Source organism: Malaclemys terrapin, chromosome 9 (assembly GCF_027887155.1).
Source record: "Malaclemys terrapin pileata isolate rMalTer1 chromosome 9, rMalTer1.hap1, whole genome shotgun sequence".
Taxonomy (NCBI): Eukaryota; Metazoa; Chordata; order Testudines; family Emydidae; genus Malaclemys; species Malaclemys terrapin.
In genome coordinates this window covers 36,938,372-36,963,357 of record NC_071513.1, presented here as the reverse complement: position 1 = coordinate 36,963,357, position 24,986 = coordinate 36,938,372, and the positions used below count along the sequence as shown (strand labels likewise).

Genomic DNA, 24,986 nt, shown 5'->3' with positions numbered 1-24,986 from the left:
TGTTGCTCTTTGCATAATCTCCTGAAATTTCAAGGGGATAGTCTTCTAATTAATTCTCACATCCAATTTGCCAAGATAAGTAATAATTTCCCCTCTTCTATGAAATGTAGATGTAAGGAGCATGTCAAACAGCTTGCAGTAACTCAAGAGTATAGTGCTCCCCAGATGCTACACCTGTTTCTCATCTATCATTTTCTTTTTTAACATTTGTGTTTACTCTCCAGAAGCTTATGAATAACTTTGCCATCAGGGAAAGTCAACTCTGAATGCTCCTTATTACTTTTTAAGATGTTTATTTGTATTGTGCTAGTGCCCATAGGCTTCAGTGAGGTTCCCACTGTGGTGGGTGCTGTAGAAATATATAGGTGCAACAGCCTTTGCCATGCAATCTAAAAAAGGCAAACAGCTGATGGGTGGGAGAAAGTGATACAAAACACAAGCATGGGGCCAGCTTAGTGATAATGATAGCTGGCAACCATCACTCAGGGCTGAAGTGGGGAAAGGAATGTGGAAGTAGGAGGAGAATGGGTGAAAGAAGAGGGAGGAAGAAAAAAGTACCCCGAATATATAAGTTTGGGATGTGAGGAGTAGAAATTGTAGGAGAGGGCTGTGATGATGGGGGAACACAACCATCAGTATCACAGCAGATAAGATTCCAAACTGGCACTTTCACAGTTGTGCAAATAGGATGTCTGGGAGCTGTAAAGGCCTCTCCCAGACGCTGTTCTTCCTAATGAAGTGTAACCCTTCTGCCAGGCCAGTTGATAGCAGCAAGGGCCGGGTTCAGTACATAGGGGTCCCTTCCCAACAGCATGACACAGAACCAGCTCGAGCCCCCACTCAGTGACCTGGGAAAATCTTACACACACCCCTGGGCGCCTCGAAGAGGCAATACTTCCCCTCTCGCAAGCACAGAGCCTCGGTGTAGCAGAAAATGTTTAATAACATGAGGTAAATGACATAGCATTAAATTGGGAAAACACCACAACTAGAGTTCATAGACCAAACCATGAGTGAAGACCCACCCCAGCAGATTGGGCCGTGTCCTTTCCCGTTGGTTCTTGAAACCAGCGACCCAAGAATCACCAAAGCCCCCAAAGTCCAACAACCCCACAAAGTCTCTGTCCCTGGTCAGTGCAGCCCCAGAGTTCAAAGTGGGGGGGGGGCCCACGCAGGGTGTTAAGGGGCACCTTACGTGATCCGAGGCCAACCGGCTGCTTCTCCGTGGGGTTCCGCCGCAGCCTTCACCTTGAGCCGCTCCACTCCACCAGCTGTCCCATGAGCTGCTCCTGCCATCCCACAAACTGCTCTGGCAGCTGCTCCGCTCTGCTCCACTTCAGCAGTCCCTTGGGCCCCTCCCACAAGGCTCCGCTCTGCTAGCTGCTCCTCTAGCCGCTCCGCTCTGCTCATCGACCTGTGAGCTGCTCAGCTCTGCTCAAACCATCCCCTTGAGGCTCCACTCCGCTAGCTGCTCCGCCAGCTGCTTAGCAATATAGCTTCAGGCTCCTCCACTAGTTAACACAGCCTCAGTGATCTCAGCTCTTGGTAACTTTAGCTCTTTTGTGATTTCAGCTAGTAGTAGAGGAGCCCCAGTGCTCGTGCACTATTGGCCCAAAGTGAACTCAGCTCAGCAGCCTGTAACTAGACTCCTAATGGAATCAAAGTTAGCTCTGACATTCAACAGTGGAGAGAAGAGGAGGTGCAATTGGTGTTTCAGGCACCTAAAAGGCACCCACACCACCAGGTACAAATACCTGCCCCCAACCTCTCTCAATTCACTAGGTTTTGTAACCCATGCCCCTTGTCAAGCAAGTGCTACTTAGGTAATGGCAAGTCCTTCTGTCATACAACAGTTCCACTGGCCTTGATTCAGAGAATCAGGGTAACAAAACTTTATTCTCCCTGCCCCAATAACAGAGAAACTGGGGATCCCACACCAGCCGAAGTAACCACTTTCAGTTGCTGTTGTTTCATACCAGGCGAGTGGGTGTGCCTATGCAAACAAGATCAGCCCCTGGAGTTCTTTTCCACACTCGCCATAATTCACCACCAGATGTCAGGGTAGAGCTCATCCTGACTCGGCTTACAGAAGAAAAAGAGGAGGAGACTATTAGGCTCAGTGGCATTGGTTTGTATGAGGATGGAAGGCCATGACTTACCCTGGGAACCGTCAGCTATAGTTCGAACTGGCTGTTTTGAAGAAGGAGCTCCCATCATTGTTTTAGCTGAAGCACTAATGGCTTTACATTTATGTTTATAGAAACAATGGGCCTGTTGTCTGTTAAAGTTAGTTTGCAAACATCTAGATTAGAGATGGCTTGAGCCATGAATTCTGGTTCTGGATTCAGACTTCCCCAAAAATTCAAAGGGCTTTAGATCTGGTGCTGAGGTTTGGAATCACCTTCTACAGATGGAGCCATGCCTCATGGTTCAGGAGCAGTATGAATATGAAGTCCCTCAAACTTCAAGGGTTTTTGGAGCCAGTGTTCTAGTTCAAACCCATTCCATATGTTCAGAGCCTTGTATACACACACACACCCCTATAAAAGTAGATATTTATTGTTGGATGCAGTGTTCCAGGCATTTGGATCAATATTAGGCATCTGCTGCATCTGGGCAGTGCCTCCAAGAAGCACTGGGATTGAAATCCCATGTGAAAGAGAGATAACTGAAGGCGAACGATGAAACGTTACAGTGTACTTTTTCTAAAGGTCAAATAATTGTAAGATAAGTCTTAGCAAAATGTCTTACCATAGCCTTTCTATTTCTGAATGCAGTTCTTCACCTTCTGCCACAATGGCTCTGTTTACAAATGCAACACTAGTGGTTAAATATCTCTTGTCTGCAACATCTGTGTTAAGAACTGGCGGGGTTTCAGACTGTGAACTGTGAAACCCTGATAACAAGAGAGCATGCCTGGCCCAGTGACCCAAAACGAAGGAAGCAATGGAGGTAAAAGGGTAGAGCTGGGAGGAAGAGGGAAAGTTCAAAATTAACCTAGGATGATTATATGTTCTGACAGAATGAAGTAGCTGTTACACACTACACTGAAGATACATGGCAGCGGGGGTGAACCAAAAACAGATGTAGACTTTGTATGCAGTAGATAATATAATTTATGTTATATTACATGAATCAGTAGAGCTGCTGGAGTAGTTTTTCTGTCAGCAGTGGCTAAACAATATGCAGATAGTTAGACATGTATGTTTAATTATGCCAAGATTTAAACAGCTCCTTATGGAAAAATCCCATATGGTTTAACAAAAAATGATAAATAATCATCTGTAAATTCTATAGAATGGGTATCTGCTATAGATTCCTACAGAATGGTTAAAAGGGCCTCATTTTCTATTACATTCGATAGGTTTTCAGAATAATCTCTTTGGACCCCTGTTGGTGCCATAATTATTGAAATCCATGCAACGGCTCCATAAGAGATCCTTTGTCTTCTTGTGCCTCCATTTGCCCAGCATTGTGAGACATCCTGACATACACAATTAAAGTACCATGTATTACCAAGTTTTGCTGGACCCAGAGCTCTTATTTGTCTCAGATGGATGTCTGCCTTAAGACATTCTCTTGTTGCACTCCTCTGAGACCTGCTGACAGTAGAATAGGGTTATACAATACAAGTAACAGTAGTAGTAGCGCTACACTGTGCAAATAGCATACAGCTGTGCTCCAAGGTGTGTGCAGCATGACTTGTGCAGTTATGTGGATTGTGACCAACTTGACCGCTGTGCATTGGAGTACAAGTGGAAGCCCAATCAGGCCAGCCGAACAGTGCCTGGTGTGGGGTGGCAGTGTGAGGACAATCTGCACCCTTAGGGCTATTTCACCAGGCATTTATATCCACATGAGCACATCTCTGATGGAGAACAGCATGTGGGAGGACCATATTGTGATCAGTCTTGCTTGATGCAAATCTAATACGAAAAGGATTGTAACACCTTAGCACTATTTAGAGTACCCAGATTTGGAGTCAGAGATGTGTTACAGCATGCCAGGTGGACTACATAGTGCTTGGTATGCCAAATATGCATTGTGGAGACAAGGTTCAGCTGGAGCCAACAAACTGTTTAAAATAGGTGTAATGTTTGGCTGACCCTATGTCCATTTAGTGGGACAACAGAGTTCAAGGCCATTTGAGACAGGTCTGGAGGAGCAGTGTTATCAACAGGTGTCAAACACAGCTAAGCAGTTTAGTAAAGACACAGCCAATAGGACTAGCAAATTCAAGCTTTGATCCTGCATTTTGTTCCACACAGGCAGACCTCTGCACCTGCACAGGGTTACATGAGAACACAGTGTCCTGTGGAACAAATTGCAGCATCAGAGCCTTAGTGTCCATTTTTCAGCACCTAGTGTTAGCAATATTGTAAACCTTGTGTATGCAGTGCTGAGGCAAACTATGGAGACAAAATCCCTGTGCCCTGTCTACGCTATCACTTACACCATTGCTAGCACTCTGTAGCTTCATTAGTGCTGAAAAATAGACACTAAATTTGCTGATGTAGATTCAACATGAGAGGGTGTTAGTGGGTATGTGTTTTCCCACTAGTTTGCTGGTTAATGGCTCCAGCTTGCTGCTGCTGTCTGGTCTTTAAGGCTGGATTAACAGGCTAGCAGTTCATTTGGAGGGCCATCTTCATATAAGCCTAGAGCTTGATGTAGTTATTGTTTTCAAATGAAAGAGTGGGAGGCTGTAGAAAATAGATAAATTACAGGGAGAAACTAAACTTGTGGGATCTGTGCTTTTTCCCTGACTAGACTTGCAATTTTCCACTGTCCATAGCAATTTATTGTGTATGTTGTTGTTAAATAAAAGGACTTGTTCAAATCAGACAAGTACGCTGGTGAGGAATGTTCATCATGGATAAAAGCACTGTGCCCTGTAAGAAGATTTATAAACATGATGCATGGTCTTTAAGGTTGTGCTCTCTTTCTCACAGACAGACACTTTTGAAAACTAATACTGAACCATCAAAACCTCTTCTGGGTTCTAATTTGAACTGAATATTCTACAGGGTCAATGTCCCTAGTACTTATTGAAGCTCAGTCTAAATTGTAGATCAGCCTGTATATTTGAGAGAAGATTCATGATGCTCCTCTAGATGAAAATATTTCTAATGCTTTCTAGAATTATGTGGTTGCAATTTCCAATGTACATCTAGAAAAGAAGACAAATGAGGGTCTGATTCTGGGGGCTCAGAGCATGCCCACTAATGAGAAATGAATGCTCAGCATCTTGCAAGATCAGGCTCCGAGAGAGGATTTGATAACTGTATACAAACTACACTGGGAGAAAATAATGTAACAGGAAATATTTATTCAATGTGAACTACATCTATCATCTCAAAACTCCCCTTATTTGCTGAAGGCTCCCTTCTAGCTAACGGGGGCATTCAGTATATTACTACCTTAAAAATATCCTCATTATTTTTCACAGTGGCTGTCACAATGATGCCCCAGAATGCTTCCTGCTGCCATGGAATTGCACAGTGCCTCTTGGCTTGTTGGAATTTGCCACCATGACTGTAGGGGAACCTGAAGGAAGTTGTAAAAAGGATGGTCCTGATTCTGCTGTCATGTACACATATGTAAATCAGGAGTAATTCCATTGCCAATAGAGTTACACAGCTTTAAAACCAATGTGAGAAAAGAATCAGCCTTTGGTTGTAGTGTGATTGACCCCTCCAGCCCAAAAGGAACACCCAGCACATATTACTGACGTCAATGGAATCTTGAGGCTGACTTTGCAGCTCACCTTGCACCTTAAGCTAAACATGAAGAAATGTTTCTTAGGGGAGTCTAGTGCTCATGGAAGGTGTCAGATTGACAGCTGCAGAGACAGAAGTCTTTTTTATATATAAAACAAATATAGAACGGGCTGCCGGACCCTTCCCCCCATGCTGCCCTGCTAATATGTCTGATCCTTAATCTCGAGGGACCACATCAGATGGTGATATGACAAATCAGACGTAATGGCCCACTTGATCCTTAAGGTCTCTACTGAAACTGACAACAGGGAAACCATCCTGAGGGTAATTTGGATTGCGGACATTTGTCCGCTAAGACCTGGAATCTGCCTCCCGGTTCATTGCATATAAGCCACCAAAGATATATTTGCCTGTTGTTGAATTGCCCCAGTATTGAGCCAGTCAGCTAAAGATAAAAGCTTGATAAGGCATTTGGGAGCAGATTAAGGTTAAATCAGACCTGAATCCATCAAATATTAGGATCCCCTTCTGTAGCTTCCCATATCAGCAGAAAAAAAGGCCCAGCAGCTCCAACATGGTCTATGGGTTAAGCCTGCTGATCTAGTGCTCTGTCTCCTATACCATCTCTCTTACACAGGCAGTGAGTTCAGCACTTAAGCAGACAGACTCATGTAATGAGACGTTGCTCCCCACTATGGATGACTGATCATTCAAACTATTTGCTTCATGCTGACAAATTTAGAAGCCATTTCCAAATTTGGGAGCTAGATCCTAGAGCTCAAGGGATCCTGTCTTAATTTGCAAATAATGTTTTACCAATTTACTGAGTAACCTATTTACGGTGGCAAACAATTTATAATTGTATGACAAGAATGGACAAACTTGCCTGGGAAGATTGAGAAGTCATCATCACTAGGGCTCCTGAAGAGTGAAACAGTAAAAAGTTTCAAATACCTGCGTCCTGTCTACCCAACAGCTTCCACTGTTGCTGTAACTGACAGAGCTGAACTGGAGAATTACAGCTGTGAATTCTTCCATTGTAGATATATCTCTTATAACAGGGATCGGCAACCTTTGGCACGCGGCTCGCCAGGGTAAGCACCCTGGCGGGCCGGGCCGGTTTGATTACCTGCTGTATCCGCAGGCTCAGTCGATGCGGCTCCCACTGGCCGCAGTTTGCTGTCCCAGGCCAATGGGGGCTGCGAGAAGCCACAGCCAGCACATCCCTCGGCCTGCGCCCTTCCCGCAGCCCCCATTGGCCTGGGATGGCAAACCATGGCCAGTGGGAGCCGCGATCGGCCGAACCTGCGGACACGGCAGGTAAACAAACTGGCCCAGCCCGCCAGGGGGCTTACCCTGGCGAGCCGCGTGCCAAAGGTTGCCGATCCCTGACACAGGAGATCCATTTCGATCAGTAGCTTTATCAACATCTGCAAGGGTTATGTGATGCACAGTGTTCCTGTGTCTCTTGTAGTCATTGTGCAGCATGAGCTTTGACTGAGCTTCCCCATTTACACGTATTACATCGTTTAGAAAGGGAGTTCCTAAATTCATGAGTTTTGTGCACAAATGATATTAGCGTAATTAAATAATTACAAAATGCCTTAAATCTTATATTTAAGAAGCTTGTTAAAAGCAGGACCTAGGAGGAGTGAGAGGTTCTTCCCTGATTCATTTATCTAGCTTACTCCATTATCAAGGCTCCATTTCTTATTGTATCAGTGCTAAAGTAAAAAAAAAAATGCCCACACTTCAGTGTTTTCAGAATAAACTTCTATTTTCAGCTACTGCAATTTTGTCCTCATTGCCATCTCAAAGTTGGCAATGCACATTTTCAGTCCAGAAGAGATGTTTTGCTTAACAAATTTAAAGGGAAAATCTGTTGTGGTGTATTCCCTCTGGTGTAAATTTTGGACTAGTGGAAGGAGTCGGACAGACAACATTGGATAGTCACGACTTCTGTTTATCCATAGAATCATTTCAACATAGGAAGTAGCAGTGGAAGTTATCCTGCAACTGTAATTCACTCCTAGCTATAGATGTGGTATGAAAGGACTGTTCAGTCTCCGTGGCCGGTTCAGTCTACTGCCTTAATATTTAGACTACTAACAAGAGGGTGAACTAGTGCCAAATCTGGTGGTAGTTTTTGCATTGTAGACAGATGTCCACCAAGAACTGGACCAACAACCAAAACCAATTGTACATACAATAAATTGCCAAATGATCATCCAATAGAAATAACTGTTGGTCACTACCATCCTGGGCTGGATTAGAACCAGCAGCTTTGAGATGAAGGTCTCTGCAATTTCCAGGTATGTCCAGTTCTGGAAAAATTCATCACAATAACTCTCAATTGTCAGAGAATGTAACCCATTCACATGTTGCTGAATGGAAAGGAGTATTTCATAGACTTCCAGGCCAGTATGTATCACTGTGATCATCTAGTCTGACTTCTAGTATTGCACAGCTCCTCTAGTGGTTAGAGCACGTGATGTCGAGAATTCTGGGTTCAGTTTCTAACCCTAGTATTGACTCTGTAAAACTTTGGGTAAATAAGAAAGGCCCAAAATTTGAAAAATGGCCTCCAATTTAGGTGCCTCCATGTTTGAGTGCCAAACTTGAGACACCTTGGACCTGATTTCCATAGGTGTTTGCTGCCTATGGCTCCCATGGACTTCAGTGGGAATTGTGTGTGTGCTGACCACCTCCAAAAATTGGGTCTTAAGTTCCTAAAATTGGGCTCCAAAAATATAGATGCCTAAAATTAAGTCACTTTGAAAAATATAGGCCTTTGCCTCTCTGTGCCTTCGTTTTCCCATATATGAAAGGGGAATAAATACCCACCTAAGCATTCTGAGGCTTTATTCATTAACAGCCAGGAACACACTGAAATCCTATGTTGATACAGAAGTAGAAAGCACTATTTGCAGTAGCAATAATGCTTCCACTGTACAGTTCATTTGTGGTTAAATTGGTTTCAATGTTTAGTTGCAACTAGAGAAATGCAAAAAAAAAATTCTTTGTTTTTTTTCAGAATTTCATAGGGAACTTTTTGCAATTTCATTGGATTTTCTTCTCCCCACCTTTGTTTGGGCTTTATTTGCAGTTTTGATTAAATCAATTTTTGCATCAAAATACAGATTTTTACATATTTTTGATGCAAAATCCTCAATGCTTAAATGCCATTATGTATGCTGTGATATGGGCCTGGTTTTGCTTAAGGAATTCTCCTATATTAGTGAAATTTCACAGTGTGTTACAAACTCAAAACAGGTCCATTTGGGATAAGGATCACATTCTTAATGTATGCAAAATATTCACAACAAAATGCAAATGCTGCTTACAATATTCAGCATTTAGATTTAGCAGCCTACATTCTACGTATCAGTAAAAAGAGTCAAAAGCTGTACACAAAATCTCTTCCTAGTCTCTATGCTAGTCTCCAGTACTGTTATGGTGTATCACAAATACTGTCACTCTTCAGCAAAATGGCCAACGCCAGCATTAGGCTTAAAAATACCAGTTTTAAAATAAAATACTGTTTTCAAATACAGCTCACATTGGTATGTTCAGGATGAGATTTGCTTCCCACTGTGAAGGCTTTCGGTGTAGGGCACTGAGCCAAAGAGGGACAGCCTTCTTCTAAGGGGAAAGAAAACCAGATTAATCACTGTTCTAATTCCACTGACGTTGATGAAGTTATATCTGCTATTAATTCGGGCCAAAACATTTATTCATATCACACACTATTGGATTGGTACATTTACATTTTGCCTGAGTAAGCAGCCCTTATGAGAGAGATAAACACTTCTTGCTTCTTTAATTCTTTCATCATTCTCCACTGAGATACTACATATATATATATACACTCACCCCCGCAATCCACCTGTAGCTCTCTCCCTCCCCCAAACACAGTGAAAGTCCTCTCTGTCTAGCACCCTATCACCAATACTCTCCACCAATGAGCTGAGTAGCTCACTTTCCCTGTCTTCACATGCTGATCCTCCTTACAGATGGTCATGGCCCCATGTTAATTCTTCTCAGCTATAGCTATGTCCCACCTTTGCCTTGCTAACTCCCAGCTTAACAATGCGGTTGAGAACTGGGGGAACAGGTTGGAGAAGTGTGGAGGCTCATGGTAAGGGAGGTACATGTAAGATGGGATTTCCATCACGCTAAACTCATCTACTCCCATGTTCCAGTGGCTGATAACTTTCCCTTCACTGGCCACCCAAACCTTGGAAATCAGCCAGTAACCAGGTAACATCCACCTGAAAATCAGCTTGTTTCCAAAGCATCAGAGGGGTGTAAAGTATGGTTGAAATGTTCACATTCATCTAGTTAGCTCTCTGGATGATATCTTGTTTACATCTACCGTTAAAGACGGCAGATCCTACCTGATCTTTTACTCCACTATCTGTTTAGGCTTATTCACCTGTAAATGATTCTTGTTGATAGTAAATCAGTCAATGAAAACTCCCACACAACAAATTAAAGCTGTGGTGACATGGCCTAACACAATATCTCAGTATCTGATAAAATCATAGGTGTAGTTCAGTCAATTATACACCTCTAAACTGAAAAATCAGTAAATAGTGAAAGACGCTGACAAAAGGATAGGCCTGGTCCCATGAAGTTTTACTTTTTTTTTTTTTTTTTTGGTTGTGTGGAACACTCCATTTTGTAATATCTGAGAATAGTCTTGCTAGAAGACTTCTACCAGGTACTTTAATCATTTACATTAATGTGTTTTTACTTTGATGCAAAGGAAAAGCATCCCCTTAATATATGCTTTAACAGGTCAGCCTCACTCAACTCCATATTATTGTGTTAAAGCAGGATACCTTTGATTCCATATTTTACTGAGTTTTTCATGTTTTTCTTTTTTGTTTAAGTCCAGTATTATACTTTTTCCTCCTCAGGAAATTAATTTTGACCTACGAGTTAGATCCTATATAGTTCATAGATAAAGGACAACAAGTCTCAATCACTTGTTGAGTTATCACCAAAATTGGTAAGGTGGAGAAAGAGAGACTTGGCTGGCGGTGGTATGTTCTTGCAAACAGAACAGTTAAGGGCACTTGGTATTTTGCAGACAGAGCTCTTCGGGTATGTATAGGAGCAAGCCTGCTAGCCCAGGTAGACAGACTAAAAATAGCAGTGTGGAGGTTGCAACTTTGGCTCTCAAGCCCGCCCAACCTCCTAGGCTTGAGAGCCTGAGCTCCAGGCAAAGCCACAATGTCCACATTTCTATTTTTTGTGTGCTAGCTACAGTACCGTTAGCACAAATCTGTCTACCTGGGCTGAGGGGCTCATTTCCAGCTGCAGTGTTGACACACCTTTAGTGATCTCAGGCCAAATACAATTGCTAAATGAACAGGAAAAGAAGAAAACTGAAGAGGCTTTCAAAGTTGGCTGAAAACCACTGAAATGGGGAAGTTTATCCTTCTGAGTTCTTTTGTTATGTAAGAGGGATTATACTTCCTATGATTTGGTATTCCTTTAAGTGGTTGCTGCTGTATAAATAATGCTTTAGAGAAGAGATGATTTAGGCAGAGAGCGTGAGGGCAGACTCAAAAAGGTTGGAAAGCACCTGAATTTTTTTCAGAATCACTTAGCATATCTCTTCTCTGACCCTTTCTGTAACTCGTGTCTACTCAAGTGTATGATTAATATTAGGATTATGATATTTTGGAAGAATTCCAGTTTAAGAAAGGAATAAGTATTCCAATTAATTTTACCAGCTATCTCATTTCAACATGTATAATACAACCATGATGTCAGATGCCTGACTTTAATGTATTCTAGGGTGGCAAAGTGGTTTCTTTTTTGCATCCTATTTTAAAAATGAGAGCTTTATACACAATTAATGTTAAAAAGATATTTCCTACTGAATGTATTTTAACATAGTTTTAATGACATTGGAAAAACCCCTTTTCTAATCAGTCTTCGAAGAAAACATGCTCATGGCATTCTGATGGTATCTACTGATGAATGTAACTCCCTCCTAGCAGACATGGAGATAACTTTACATAGCTGGAGGCTTGCTCTCTCCATTGTTCACATTTTCCCTCATAAGTTTCTCTTTTTACTCCAAGACCCACTATTCTCTTCCAAACCCTTCATTCCCCTGGAGTCTGTGTTTCTTTTGGGCTTCTTTTCCCTTCACTAATTCCCCTCCTGCTCTGTTTCTGATATTATACTTTGTGCCAAATCTTGCTGTCACACCAGTCTAAATCTGAAGTAACTCCTTAGGGGATTTATACTGGAATGACTGAAAGCAAAGATGGTCATCTAATTATCACACTTCCACTTTGCTGTTTTATCTGTCTCTCATCATTAATATGGTTAGAGATATATCTCCCAATAGCATCTCTTTTAAAATCTGCCTCTCTCTTCCCTCTATCACCTTCCCTCTCTGCCTTGCTCCTACATTGTCTTCTCTTTTCTCCCTCCTCCTCTATATTACTACTCCCTGCTCCTCCACTCTTTATTTTGCTTCAATAGCCTCCTTTTTCCTTCCTTGGCCCCCAGCCAGCTATGGATATCACTTGCACTTCCAAATGACCTCCATTGTGGTGTGATGGACCTGGCACTCCTATCTGTGCTGTAGCTGGAAGTGATTCTGAACAGTACTGATATACACAGATGTGGTTTAAGTAGCAGCACTATACCTCTCCATATTGCCTTCAAACCCATTAGCAGAGAGCATTGCTCCTGCCCACTTCTGTATACAGATGCCTTCTGTGATCCACAGAAAGGCCCATCAACTACTGCTGCCTTTGAAAGTGATAAATCAATGCAAGCTTTTTGTAGGAAAAATGGTTTAAATACTGTACAGAACTTTAACCAAACATGAATTGCCTTAAAAAGCCCATACAATTGCAATATTTGGGTTGTTGACTCTGCAGGGGAATATGTATGTTTGAACAAAAACATTTTTACTGACATTTTAAAAAGAAAAAACACTAATATTTCTATCATTCTTAGATTTGCAAATTTTAATTGATTTTTGTGGAAATCTAAATCAGACCTAAATTATTTTCAGTGACTATTCAATTTCTTGGTACATGGTATAGATAAGAAAGATAATCAGGGTTGTTATACACATTTGAACCACAACAAAGATGCTGCTGGAATAGCTTCTGCATTCCAACTTACCCAGGTGGGGTAAGTATTCTGTAATGAAGCACTTACAAAGTAAAGTTAATAGCTTAATAATGGGGCCATATGTTATCAAGAATAAGATCAGCATTATTTTTTGCAAAGTGACTGTACTGAGCAAACTGCGTATGATTAAACTTCCGTCATCCCATGTGTTTGTACTTAAGCTCATAGTACAAAAAAAAGAAATTTGATATGATGTATTAGATCATTGCATTTTTTTCCCTTTAAGGACTGGGTGAGTTCTGTGATAGAGTATGGATCAAATATTAAACTGATACTACATTTGAGTTCAGAAAAAAATCCCAGAGCAGGGATATATAGATGTATCTGGACAAATTAATCACTAATGTGGTTTTATATTCCATTTTATAAAACCACTTAAATTCTAGGATGTCACAGAAGAAAACTCTGACTGATAAAAATTGCATTCTATAATTCAAATATTTTAACAAATAAAGAAATGCTCCAACACTGAAAATCTAGTAAGAATTAGCATTTATATAAAACGTTTAATCTTCACAAACTGTCCAAACACCAAATTTTCTGGTTTTTTTTGTTTGTTTTTTTGTTAACAGTGGGGGATGATGGGGGGAGGGGGAGGTCAGGGAATTTGATGAAAAAGCAAAACCTGAACTTTTTTGTTTGTTTTCTAAAGCTGACCCAAAACAAAACTTTTGATTGAAAATTAAACAAATAGTAATTTTGGTTTTGTTTCCTTATGTTTAAATCATATATTAAAAAAAATTGACATAACATTTTTAGTTTCTTTTGAAAAACCTTTTTTGGTCAAAAATAATTTTCAGTGAAAAAACTCAACCAGCCCCGCTAATGAAATTTCATCACACCCCTGTGAAATAAGATGGCAAGTACACAGAATGGCACAGTAACCTTATTTATTCTAGCTTTTCTCTCCTAAGATTTTCCATTCTTGCAACTGCACTGGTGGGAGCACTGGTGTAGAGAAAACTCTGTGGACTAGACAACTTTGTAGCAATGATGCGCTACTTTAGGAGGAAATAACTAGTTCAGACACAGTGAGAGGTTAAATAACTTGATCAAAGTGCTACAGTGGCATTAGGACATAAGAATTCCTGATTCCCAGCCCCATAAGTTATTCCTTTAGCCCTTCAGCTGCCACACAAGTCTCTTATGTCCACAAACATGACTATGTACATGCACAGTAACCTGTTGAAAACAACTACTCATAAGACCAATAAAAATCAGTTGCTGACCGGAGGTGACCTTCTAATAAAGCTGAAACAGAACTGCTCATCAGGATACTTTAGGGCAGTCTTTTAAATAAGTAAGTTGTCTAATAAAGTTGGGCATTAGTTAGGTATTGTTGTTGTTGAATGACTTGATTTATACTATAAGTGAGAGCTGTAACAATGGTCATATAATATGCAGTTGTGGCATTATCCAAAGACCACTAAAGTCCATGACATTGCTTCTGTTGACTTCAGTGAGCTTTGAATCAGGCACTTAGGAGATATTTAGCTTAAAAACATTAAAGTTGGGTTTTAATCTTGAAAATTTGAATATTTACCTGCTACACAGCAGCATCCAAGTGAATGATTGCAGTAAGTATAGATCTTTCAATAATATATTAGATAATTGCTTCAATAATTCTAAAATCAAGAGCCTTTTAGATGTCTGGCTTGGAATATTAACCAGACATTTAAGCCCCAGCTATGAACTAATTAAAGCTTTCCTATAAATTATATATCATCTACATAATTTCCTTGCTTGTCAGTACCTAACAGAATTGGTGTGGTTTAATGTCCACAAGTCTTTTAGCCGGCTCATGTTTCCCTTAACATCAGTTCTGTGCTTTGGCCTGAGGTATTGCTAAGACGTAAGAGGCTATAAATTACCCTTATTACCTTAATCATCACAAGATTGCTGAATAAGCTTAATTCCATCATACAGGAATCACATTCCAGCAGCTGCTCCAGGCCTTTAAGATTTGCTGCTGCTTAGAAGGAATAAGGATCTGAGTCAATCAATATACAAAGCATTATGATTGCACAGAGTATCGTATGTGCAACAAAGACCCTTGTATATAATTAAGGCTGTGATTGTGTCTCTGGGGAATTTACACATCTACAAAGTGAATTAATGCAGTAATGGGATCCTTCAATGTATTTTTATTTCAAATAGAACATGCAAATCACAGCAATAAAGCACTTTTTAAAATATTTCACCTGAGTATATTTCTGTTTCCAGTGTTTTACTCCCCATTTTATTTGAGTGTTTGGAATTGTGCTCAAATTGACAGTGTTGGAAGACTTGAAATAGTTTTGCAGACTGCCTAACTATGGATCTCTGCCAATATGTTACTCATGGGAGTGAGAACAAAAAGACCTTAGGCTGCTACAACCAACAGCCCAAAGAACAGTCTTTTTGCCAACCTCTTTGAACATGGAAACAAGATGGTAATTATTGAGGTTGCAATTTTCAAGCTGACAGGCAGTTTTAACATGTTAGATTAATAGTTAATTTTGGTATGTTATACTCACCCCAGGACACTGCTGTCAATTAGTAATTAGACTTACTATAAGTATTAGTAATATAACTCAGTTAATCATAGCAGCATTCTGCACACACACACATACAAAGCATGGATTTGGAAAGTGAAACCTGCTGGGATTGAGCAATTTTGTGATAATGGTGATGCCATCTCTTTCTAGAAAACAATCAGATACAATTTGAAATGACTCCCAATTTGAGTTATGTTCTTTTAATTTGTTTAAAGGTACAATTATTGAAGCAAGCATTTTGCCGTCAGGTCTGTCCTTGTGAGGCAGAAAATCCAATCAACAATGCAGACATTCAACTACAATAGTTGAGAAACACTAATTGTACAGTAACATTGAGTTGAGTGAAGTGTTACAGTGAGATCCGTGAATACATCACAGCACACTGGGACCAAATTCTTCAGCAATGATCCTTATATTGTTCAGCAACATTAATCCATTCTGTCACAATTAAATATCCCTTGCCCCACACCAACCCAAATATGGTTCCTAGATGCAAATCACAGAAAATTCATCATTGATTATTTTCAATATTTTTTTTTGTTATGCTCTCCAGGCTAATATCCCTGGACCTCTGCTGCTACATTGTATGTCCAGGTAGCCCGGCTCATCAGCCTATACTGCTGGGACCTGTGGCTGCCTGGCATGTATTATAATCTGACTGATACCCTCTTGAAGGGAAAGTTGGAGAACAAGTGGCAGCTTTAGGCAGGTTCCCAGCAGAGCAGGGAGACAGGGAGTGGCAGGAAGGTAAATTCCCATGGCTTCCTGAAAAAACAAAGGCCAAACTCTGTGGCTGGGGAATCAGAGGGCCCTGACTGAGATGCATGGGGCACTTCATTCCTCTGAGCTATTGTTTCAGGCTTTGCAGACTCAGATTCACTGCATCAGTTTGCCCTCAGTTCAGATTTATGTTCTCTCTGCAACCATAAGAGCTACAACCAATTTAAAAAAAAAAAGAAAAAAGAAAAACAAAAAAGAAATCTAAGATTTTGGACTGAAGTTGTGCAGCAAGAGGCAAATTCTGATTGTAGAATATACATACACATACTTACAGCACATGACTGGAACTGGTGATCGGCAGGTTCTATTCCTAGTTCAGGTACTAACTTGGCTTGTGACCTCAGGCAAGTAATTTAAAATTTTTGCCTCAGTTTCCCCATTTGCAAAATAAGGATTAATTATCCTAATTTATATGTTAGACTAATGTCATTAATGGTAAAGTTCTTTCTGTTCTTTAGAGGAAGGGCACCATGCCTGTCTTTCTATTGCTAATGGACCTCTGATCACAGTATCTATGTACAAAGCATCTGAGCTATGTAATGCAAATTATTTTGCTTTTTTCACTACTTTCAAACCTAGCTGATATTCATTCAGTCTTTCACTAACAATTGTCCAGTGCAAATAGAAACATCCTAAATCTATAGACATTTCAGTTTCAGGTAATTTATATAAATCTTTACAGACAAATGTCTGTTCTTAAATTTCATTTTCTCTGGCATAACAGAATTTTGAAGCATTGCTGCAAGCAGGATTTTGGCCTGGCTATTCTACCTCATCAGAGATTTTCAAAATGCCAAACACAATCCTCACAGGTACCTGGACACCATTAAATTAATAAATTCAGTTTCCAAGGACTATTGCTTATGCATATCACCAATGTATTGTTGGCAGACTTACCTCCCTGTAGGTTTGAATTAGTTTTAGGAATAGTCCGTTATACATAATACAAGATTTCTTTCCAGGTTCACAGTTCTTTTCCATTTTTCCGCCTTCTCCTACTGAAGTCAATGGTTAAATTCTCATTGACTTCCATCAGATCTGGATTGGGCCTGTCCATTTAGCTAAGTATTCTGCTACTCTTTGGGGAACTGATCATGCACCATTTAGATCAAAGGGAGCTTTGCCATTGACTTCAATGGGTGCAGAATCAAGCCCTAGTACAGAATACTATAGTTGTATTTCTTCAATTTTAGAACTTTCATTTTATTGCATTTACAATTATTTTTCCCCACTTCATCATTCCCCTCCTGGGAAATTCTGCCTATTGCACTTAGTCCCATGTTGTTCTGGTCATCTCCTGGATGCAGAGCTTGGAACACAGCTTTTTTTAGGCCCCACCAACACTGTTCCTGACTTACTTGGAAATAGGATTGTGTTGCTTTCTGTGGTTGTAGGCATAGCTGTTCAGTTTAATTTGTAGTACAACTGTCTCCTCTTTTGTAACATGCTGAGCCACATTCTTCCCTTGTGTAACTGTTTTGAAGTCAAACAACTTAGAGCAGGACTGAGTTTGCCCATTTATTTTAAACACAGCCATAATACAAACCCATTAAACTCTTGTGTTTTGGATCTTTCAGCATGTTAAAGGATTTTCCAGGTTCCTAGAAACTGCATCACATGATAAGAACTATGGTGCATATTAATTTCTTTAAGCTATTAGGAATATAATTAAGATTCCTTATTACTATGAACTATGCATATAAATTATGTTTGAACTGCAGTAAGCAACCGGCTTAATGCTATTTATTGATCTAAACATTGATTTAGTGCATATGCATGGAAATTGTTTCTGCCCATCATTGATTATGGGGATATTATATACTGTATCATATGGTGCCATCTTCTGTGCAGCAGAAACTATACATTATATATGAAATTATGTTGGAATTGTTTTATCTGGGTGTTTTTTCCATTCATTGCACAATCCAGCTAATTGGTTGACTAATATCAGTTTCTTTTCTTTCTTTCTTTTTTTTTTTGCAATACAGTATATACTACTCTAAGGACAGTATATGTTTAGAGTGTAGTACCAGATTGCCCTCTGTTTTATATCAGTTCAAAGTAGCAATTCTCTTCCCATTTCAGTATTGCAACAGTTAAAGAATTTCTGAAAAATGTTTTGTCTAGTATTATTATAATCTTCTCCAGATAACGTCTGCTTTGCTTTATCAAGTACTTTTGAGGCCAGTGAACTGAGCAAATTTTAAATTAAATTATAGAGCCACCATAGTGACTCCATAGTTAAATTGTGCAAAGGATACTGCGAGGAGCTGCTTTGGTGAAGAGTGAAGGGAAGGAGGGCAAATTAAAGGCTACACAAAGGATATGCACGTATAAGCTAATATCTGTAGGGGGAGGTTAAAAAAAACAAAACTGGTTGTGATGCTACAGTTCTCACAGCAAGCTTCTTAACTGACAACAGAGGAAAGTAACTGGCGTTGAGGAAGACAGTGTGGTGCTGGCAGTTTGAGACACAGGTAGGTGCAGCCTCATTCTGAGACAAAGGACAAAATATCTGAGAGTGACTGGAATTCGGGCTTGTCTTGTGCTAGGAAGCTAAGAACCACAGTGCAAAACTGAAACAACCCTAGACTTTAGATTTACAACAGGCATTGAAATGTTTTCATTTATTTAATGTGTTAAATCTCTAACCCAGTAAACCTGTGTAGTTTTTTTCTTTTACAATAATTACAATTGCACTATAATAAAACAAGTGCCAGCAATTTATGTCATCAAATAAACCAGTGGCTTTAACTATCCCTCGATATATCTTTTCCCTACTACGGACGCAAAATTTACTAGGTTATTTTATGACTTATGTGAAATATCAGCAGGGCTGATCCTATTCATTCCTGCATACTTAAAAGTGCAGTGAGATACTTGAGAAATTCAGGGCTATCTCCTCTCTTTATTCTGTTAAGTCATTTCAGTATGCTATAGCAGTATCATTAAGTTGCATAATGCACAATAGACTATTTTTAAAGTAAAAGTCCTGTCAAGCTTCTATTTCAATATGGCCATTTTGTGACAGAGTGAAGTAAATGACTTGGAAAATACCAGCAATGGCTGACTAGCTAATTTATAATATCTGTATCATGAAATGTCTCTGGTTGACTCAAGATATTGAATCTGTTTAATATGGACCCATTTTAATGTGTTCAATGATTGCATTTTATTGTTACCTTTTAACTAAATGGCATAACCAATAAACAGTATACAATCTTTTTCAGTTATTGTATTTTAAAGTCATCCATAAAAGAAGACATCATTCCCCATAATTCAAACAAACATATTTGACAACTCAGAGTAAAAAAACACCCTAAAATAGGAAATAACTTTCATACCCCGTTATGTCATGTAGTATAGATATGCTTCAGGTTGACACTGGTCAATTGGTAATAAACAGGTAAACATTAGAGAACTTAACAAAATCATCTTCAACATATAAGTTTGCTACAGTGTTCAGAATGTATTCATTAAAAACCAGGCTCTGATTTCACCAAAAATATTTTAAAGATAATATACAAACACATAGTTGGGCATTATTCACTGATTAAAAAACACAAGTGCATGAGTTTTGTTTTTTTCCCCTCATTTGTACTGTTTTGGATTTTTTTGGCATCTGGAGACACATTACCCTACATGTCTGACTCCAAAACAGAATCACACAGAGTGGTACATGGTAAGTGTGTGGAATTTAAGGTAAATTGTAAAAGAATATGTTCATATTTTGTGGCATATGTATAAAAGAGTACTAATGGAAGTTAAGTGTATTGAGGGCCTGATCTCACTCCAGTGAAGTCTTTCCATTGACTTCAATGAGGATTGAGTGGCACCCAGAGAGACTCACTCTCTCAGTAGAATTTACCAGCAGACATGCATAACACTCCTTTCTGTGCACAGAAGAATACATGTTTTGGAATATGCAAACACAAAGCATTTTGGGGGAATTTGTTTTTTCATCTTACAGTAGAGGGAATATATGTGTAGCAGAAGAGATGTGGCTCAGGAATACTCATTTGAGTATGTAAGATGCACAAACGCAATATGGCACATAAAAGGTGGGATTATGTCTCTACTGCTTCCTTTCTTAAATAGTGATTTGATTTACTAACAGGTGGTAGAATTCCTGAACTTTCAGAGGTTTGAACATGGAGAGAGCTAAGAACAATTCAAGCAAGTCCTTGTTTAATGTGCAAGATGCAGTGTCAAGTACAGTATTCCTTTCTCAAGAACAGAGTGAACTGCACAACATGTGCAAGTTCTGCCAGACTGCAGCCCTTAAAAATGATACAGATCTACATTTAGCAATTTATGGTAAGGACAACTTTTGACCCCATTGTAACTACTACACTTTTTTAAACTAGCAATATAATATTCTATTGGGGAAGTACTATATCTACCCAGTATAAGCTTGGTCCTCTGTGGCTGAGAGCTGTACAAGTAGAGCTATACAAAACTTCCTTATGAAATCTGCAGCCAATCAAAACTTTGGATATCAACTTGAAATTCTACCAGGTTCTCTTCAAGTTCTGCAATCCTTCTTCAGTCATCAGATGAGTTTTAAGTAAGCCTGTGCTGAACAATGGTTTGGGTGGAAACCGTGAAAAACTCAATGGTTTCAGTGGATTTCACATATTAACATATATAGTGTGTGTATATCATATCAGATGTGTGTGTGTATATATATATATATATATATATATATATCATAAAATGGAACGTAAGGTAAAGTTTGCATTTTTAAATAAGAACAGGCAAATTTATGTAGATTGCTGCCATATGGGCCAATGATGTCCAAAACCAGACCAAACTTATGCAACAGTGTTTTTGGGAACGCTTCTTAATGCCCTAGGAGGCATTATATTTGTTTTGGCTTGAGCACCAGTCAAAGGTGTGGTTAACATTTAAAACAAACGTCACTTATGTGCAGGGAAAGGACATTTGCAGAATCACAGACTAGATACATTACATGGTGTGTCGCACTTTTTTCTGAACTAACGGTGTAAAACTTGCGTAAATAATGCCGAGTGCTTTTATGAGTCTGACCCATACTGTCAGTAGTTTTAAGCAATAGATATGTGCATATATATTTTACTTTAATATTAAATTTCCATATCAACTTACAAATGTAGTTTCATTCATTTTAAAGTTACAAATAATTTCCTCTTTAAAAAAACCTCTAAGAAATGTAAACAGAACAACATCATAAAATGTTTTTTTCCTTTGTTACTTTTAAATTTTAAAAACTGAATGCAAATTGATGTGCTGTGCTAGGTGTAATGTAATATCTTAAGGGACTTATAATAAAATATAATTAGTAGGAACTTTAGTTAATATTCCCTATATGGTTTTTAATGTGTGCAAAAAGGTCTGGTGATTTATTTTCTGGGATTACTCTGAGTGCAAATATAATTTAACTGAAATATTTTTTTATTTTTATTTTTTAATATTAGAAAATAAGGCAAGTCCATTTCTGAAAAAGGTGCTGCACTTCGGGCTAAACATACCTTCTAGATTACTAGATAAACATGTGACAACTATGAAAATTATCAATAATAAAAACATTAAAAATAGCTGCAATTTCATATAGACTGAAAAGCTATCAAAAGACAAAGTGACCCAGCATTAATTTCAGAAAATCATTTTAGACTTCATAAATACAAGCACCTTGTATTTACATAAATTGTCTTCTAAACTAGTTTTCCTTTGAAACACACTTTTGTTTCTAACATATGTGTCCATTCAATTATATAAATGTTTCAAATATGAAAAAAGGACGGTGTAGCAAAATAGAAATATCAGATAATGTTACTTTTTTGGATTTGCTTTTTGCTAGGATTTGGTTTTTAAATATATGCAGTCTGCTGCTACAGAGCTTTTTCAAAAACACAATGCCAGGAAATGAAAAACTCTGTACTTGTAGCAATTAGTGCTACAGTATAAAGAATCCATTGTGGGTTATTAGGTTAAGTTCACATGAGTTCTAATGATTATTTTCAACATTTCTGCCTTTAAATCCTAGTAAATTGTTTATCTTACTTTTGAGCTATAGTACATTTTTTCACGATGGTATAAATTAGAATATATAGCCATTACAGAGCTAATTCCTTTACATTTTGCCTTTTTACATTCAGCACCTTTCTACAACTGTGAATTTAATACTTCAAAATTTTTAAAAATTTAGACTTTTCAATACAAAGCCAGCGTTAACTTATGCAAAATGGAATGTAATTCTTACTGGCTCTTACTGAAACAGTGGGAAACAGTTATGTTTTCTATTTTTTTCTAAAATACACACACAACTCTTTACTTTGTTACCAGAAGGAAACTAGATACAGTCGTATTATTTTACAGCATGCATTTCACTAGGTTTGAGTCACGTTTTTGTTGAGAAATGTAATAATGTGTAAAAATCCTGCTCTCTTTTAACTCTATGGGAATTTTCCCATTTGACTTCCATGAGAACCTAAATGGGCTCAATGCCTTTTCTTGTAATGAATTCAATACTGTAAGAATTTAGCCCAGACCAGTCAGGTAAACTTGAAAGTCTTTAACACAGCAAAGCATAAAGAAGCTATTGTATAAAGACTTTTGGTTCAAACAGTAGTGCAAAGTTATACAGCTTCCAAATATGACTGCTCCTCTTTTTCTGTGTTTAACAACTGGTGCACAGAAAATAGAGTGCCTGCCCTACTCTTCAAACACTGTTTATAACATAGAAAAAAGATGTCCAATATCCTCAGGGAATAATAATTTCCATAATAATACAACCCATTTGGTGGCAAAACTGAATCAACTGCAGAGCAAATATCTACTTTTTTGTACCATTTCCTGTTATGTGGAATGTCCACAGTATGCTGACTTCCATTCATGATGACATAAAAACAATAACCCTTGAGTCCAAAGGTTGGTAGAGGTTAAAGTGAACCCCCAGCAAGGCCGCACGTTCAGGTTCAGGCTGGGTATGTAAGGGTAGTTGTACTTTAGTTTCCCATTAAATGGTAGAATGTAAGCAGTGTCAGATACTAAGCTCACCTGAGGTGCTTCAGTGTAGGGGCTTGTATTTAAATTAAAATGGGAGGCACTTCCTTGGAAGGTCAGGCTGCTATAATGATTGTGGTCACTGCTGCTTAGGGCTGAAGGGTAAAAAACACAAAATTTTATCTGCTTACTCTCCAGCACTAAGATCCAACTGTAAAGGAGGGTATTTTACCTGAGAAACAAAGGAAAAACTTAGAAAGAAGCAGTCCTGAACAGCTGCATAATGTAGTTTGTCTCTAAAAGCTAAACAAAGGCAAAGGAATTTTAGAATAATTACAATATGATAATTATTTTTCCTTAAAAATATCTGCATAAAGTATATATTTTATAAGTGCATAATTAGAAAATACCTTTTTTAAATATAGTTAAAAACATATTATGCAATTGATACGGTTTAACTTTGGTACAATCCTATGCTTTTTTTGTTTTGTTTTTAGCAATAAGTAGCTATAGATCATCAAACCACGGAAACTGTAGATTTATGATAAGTTTAACTGCAACCAAAATAGCTAAATCCATCAAGATTTAACTTGAGATAAGATTCTAAGTAATTTGATTGGGGCTATACACTGCTTTCTCATGCTTACACAATGGGTCTCCTATGATGTGTGCAATATCAGCTCATATCTGAATTCATTAATATGCAAATTTTTGTTCCTTTTTCCTTTCATGTCCAAATGGGAACCACAAATGGAAGCATGTCTCCCGTCTGTGACCTGATCTTGTTCGTTGCTGCATTTTTTCAGCAAGTCTCTATTTTCTAATTCTGCTCCATATAGAACATTTCCTAGAAGTCTCAACTCCCTTCAGATAATTGCCACCTTAAAAATGGCAAGTAACACATTAGATAACAAGATAACATAGAACCTTATATTTTAACACTGTTTACAAATCCTGATAATTGTGTTACTAAAGTACAGTAAGTGGGGTTTTTTCCCCCTCCCCCCAATAGCTCTTAAAAGTACATAATGTGTATTTATCTTCTGGTGTGTTCTTCACTAGAATTCATTTAAATTTCATTTCTGATCATTGCTGGTGTTTGTATGTATAACTTTTTTCAGTGGGTCTGCATTTTAAAGTAAGTAAAACAATTCTCCAATTCTTTGGCTTCAGAGGAATCATATAGCTGTGATAGTTCCATTGTGGCGAGAACGTGACCTTTCCAAAGTTACTCGTCTGTTATCTGTAATAAAAAGAGAGAAAAAACAACACACCATAAGATTTGAAACATGGATATTGCAATGTCAAGAGGTTTTCAAACAGTCCTGAAAATCATTTCAAATAAATATGTAAATAAGTAACTAGAAAACTGGATCAGAGAAGTTTTACACTGCAGCTGCCAGGCTGAGTTCAAGAGTTCTGCAATCAGCAATAAATTACTTACTTGATCAGAGAAGCAGGGTGATAAAAGCATTGGAAGAATCCTGAAGCATACTCCCCTTGGAAATAGCGATGACAACTAAAATGCTGGGTTAAAGTGTTATTCTACAAAGTATCTATGTATGGTGACTTTGGAGGAAAGGCAATTCAAATTTCCACTGAGTGTTCAGTACAAATGTGGTGAAAATGCACCTCTTGGACAGAACAAGATACACTAAAAATGTAAGGGTTGTAAGATTGTTCACTCTAATTAGGTACACATACTTATATAAATAGAACAGTTAAATCAGCCACTTCCTAAGCATTTCCTGATTGTGTGGTGTTAACAACTTTCAGTACGAAATATTACAGAATA

General features: G+C 38.6%; 1 protein-coding gene across 5 annotated transcripts in view; it reads right to left on the bottom strand.

The window, feature by feature from the left end:
• Nucleotides 1-19,317: 19,317 nt before the first annotated feature.
• The window catches only part of DIAPH2 (diaphanous related formin 2), an 869,427-nt gene continuing 863,758 nt past the window's right edge, over nt 19,318-24,986 (bottom strand). For all 5 annotated transcript variants that reach the window (XM_054038969.1, XM_054038972.1, XM_054038970.1 and 2 more), the window contains one exon: nt 19,318-24,434. In XM_054038969.1, the coding sequence (XP_053894944.1) occupies nt 24,420-24,434 (15 nt within the window). In that variant the 3' untranslated portion in view covers nt 19,318-24,419. The remainder of the gene's footprint in view (nt 24,435-24,986) is intronic.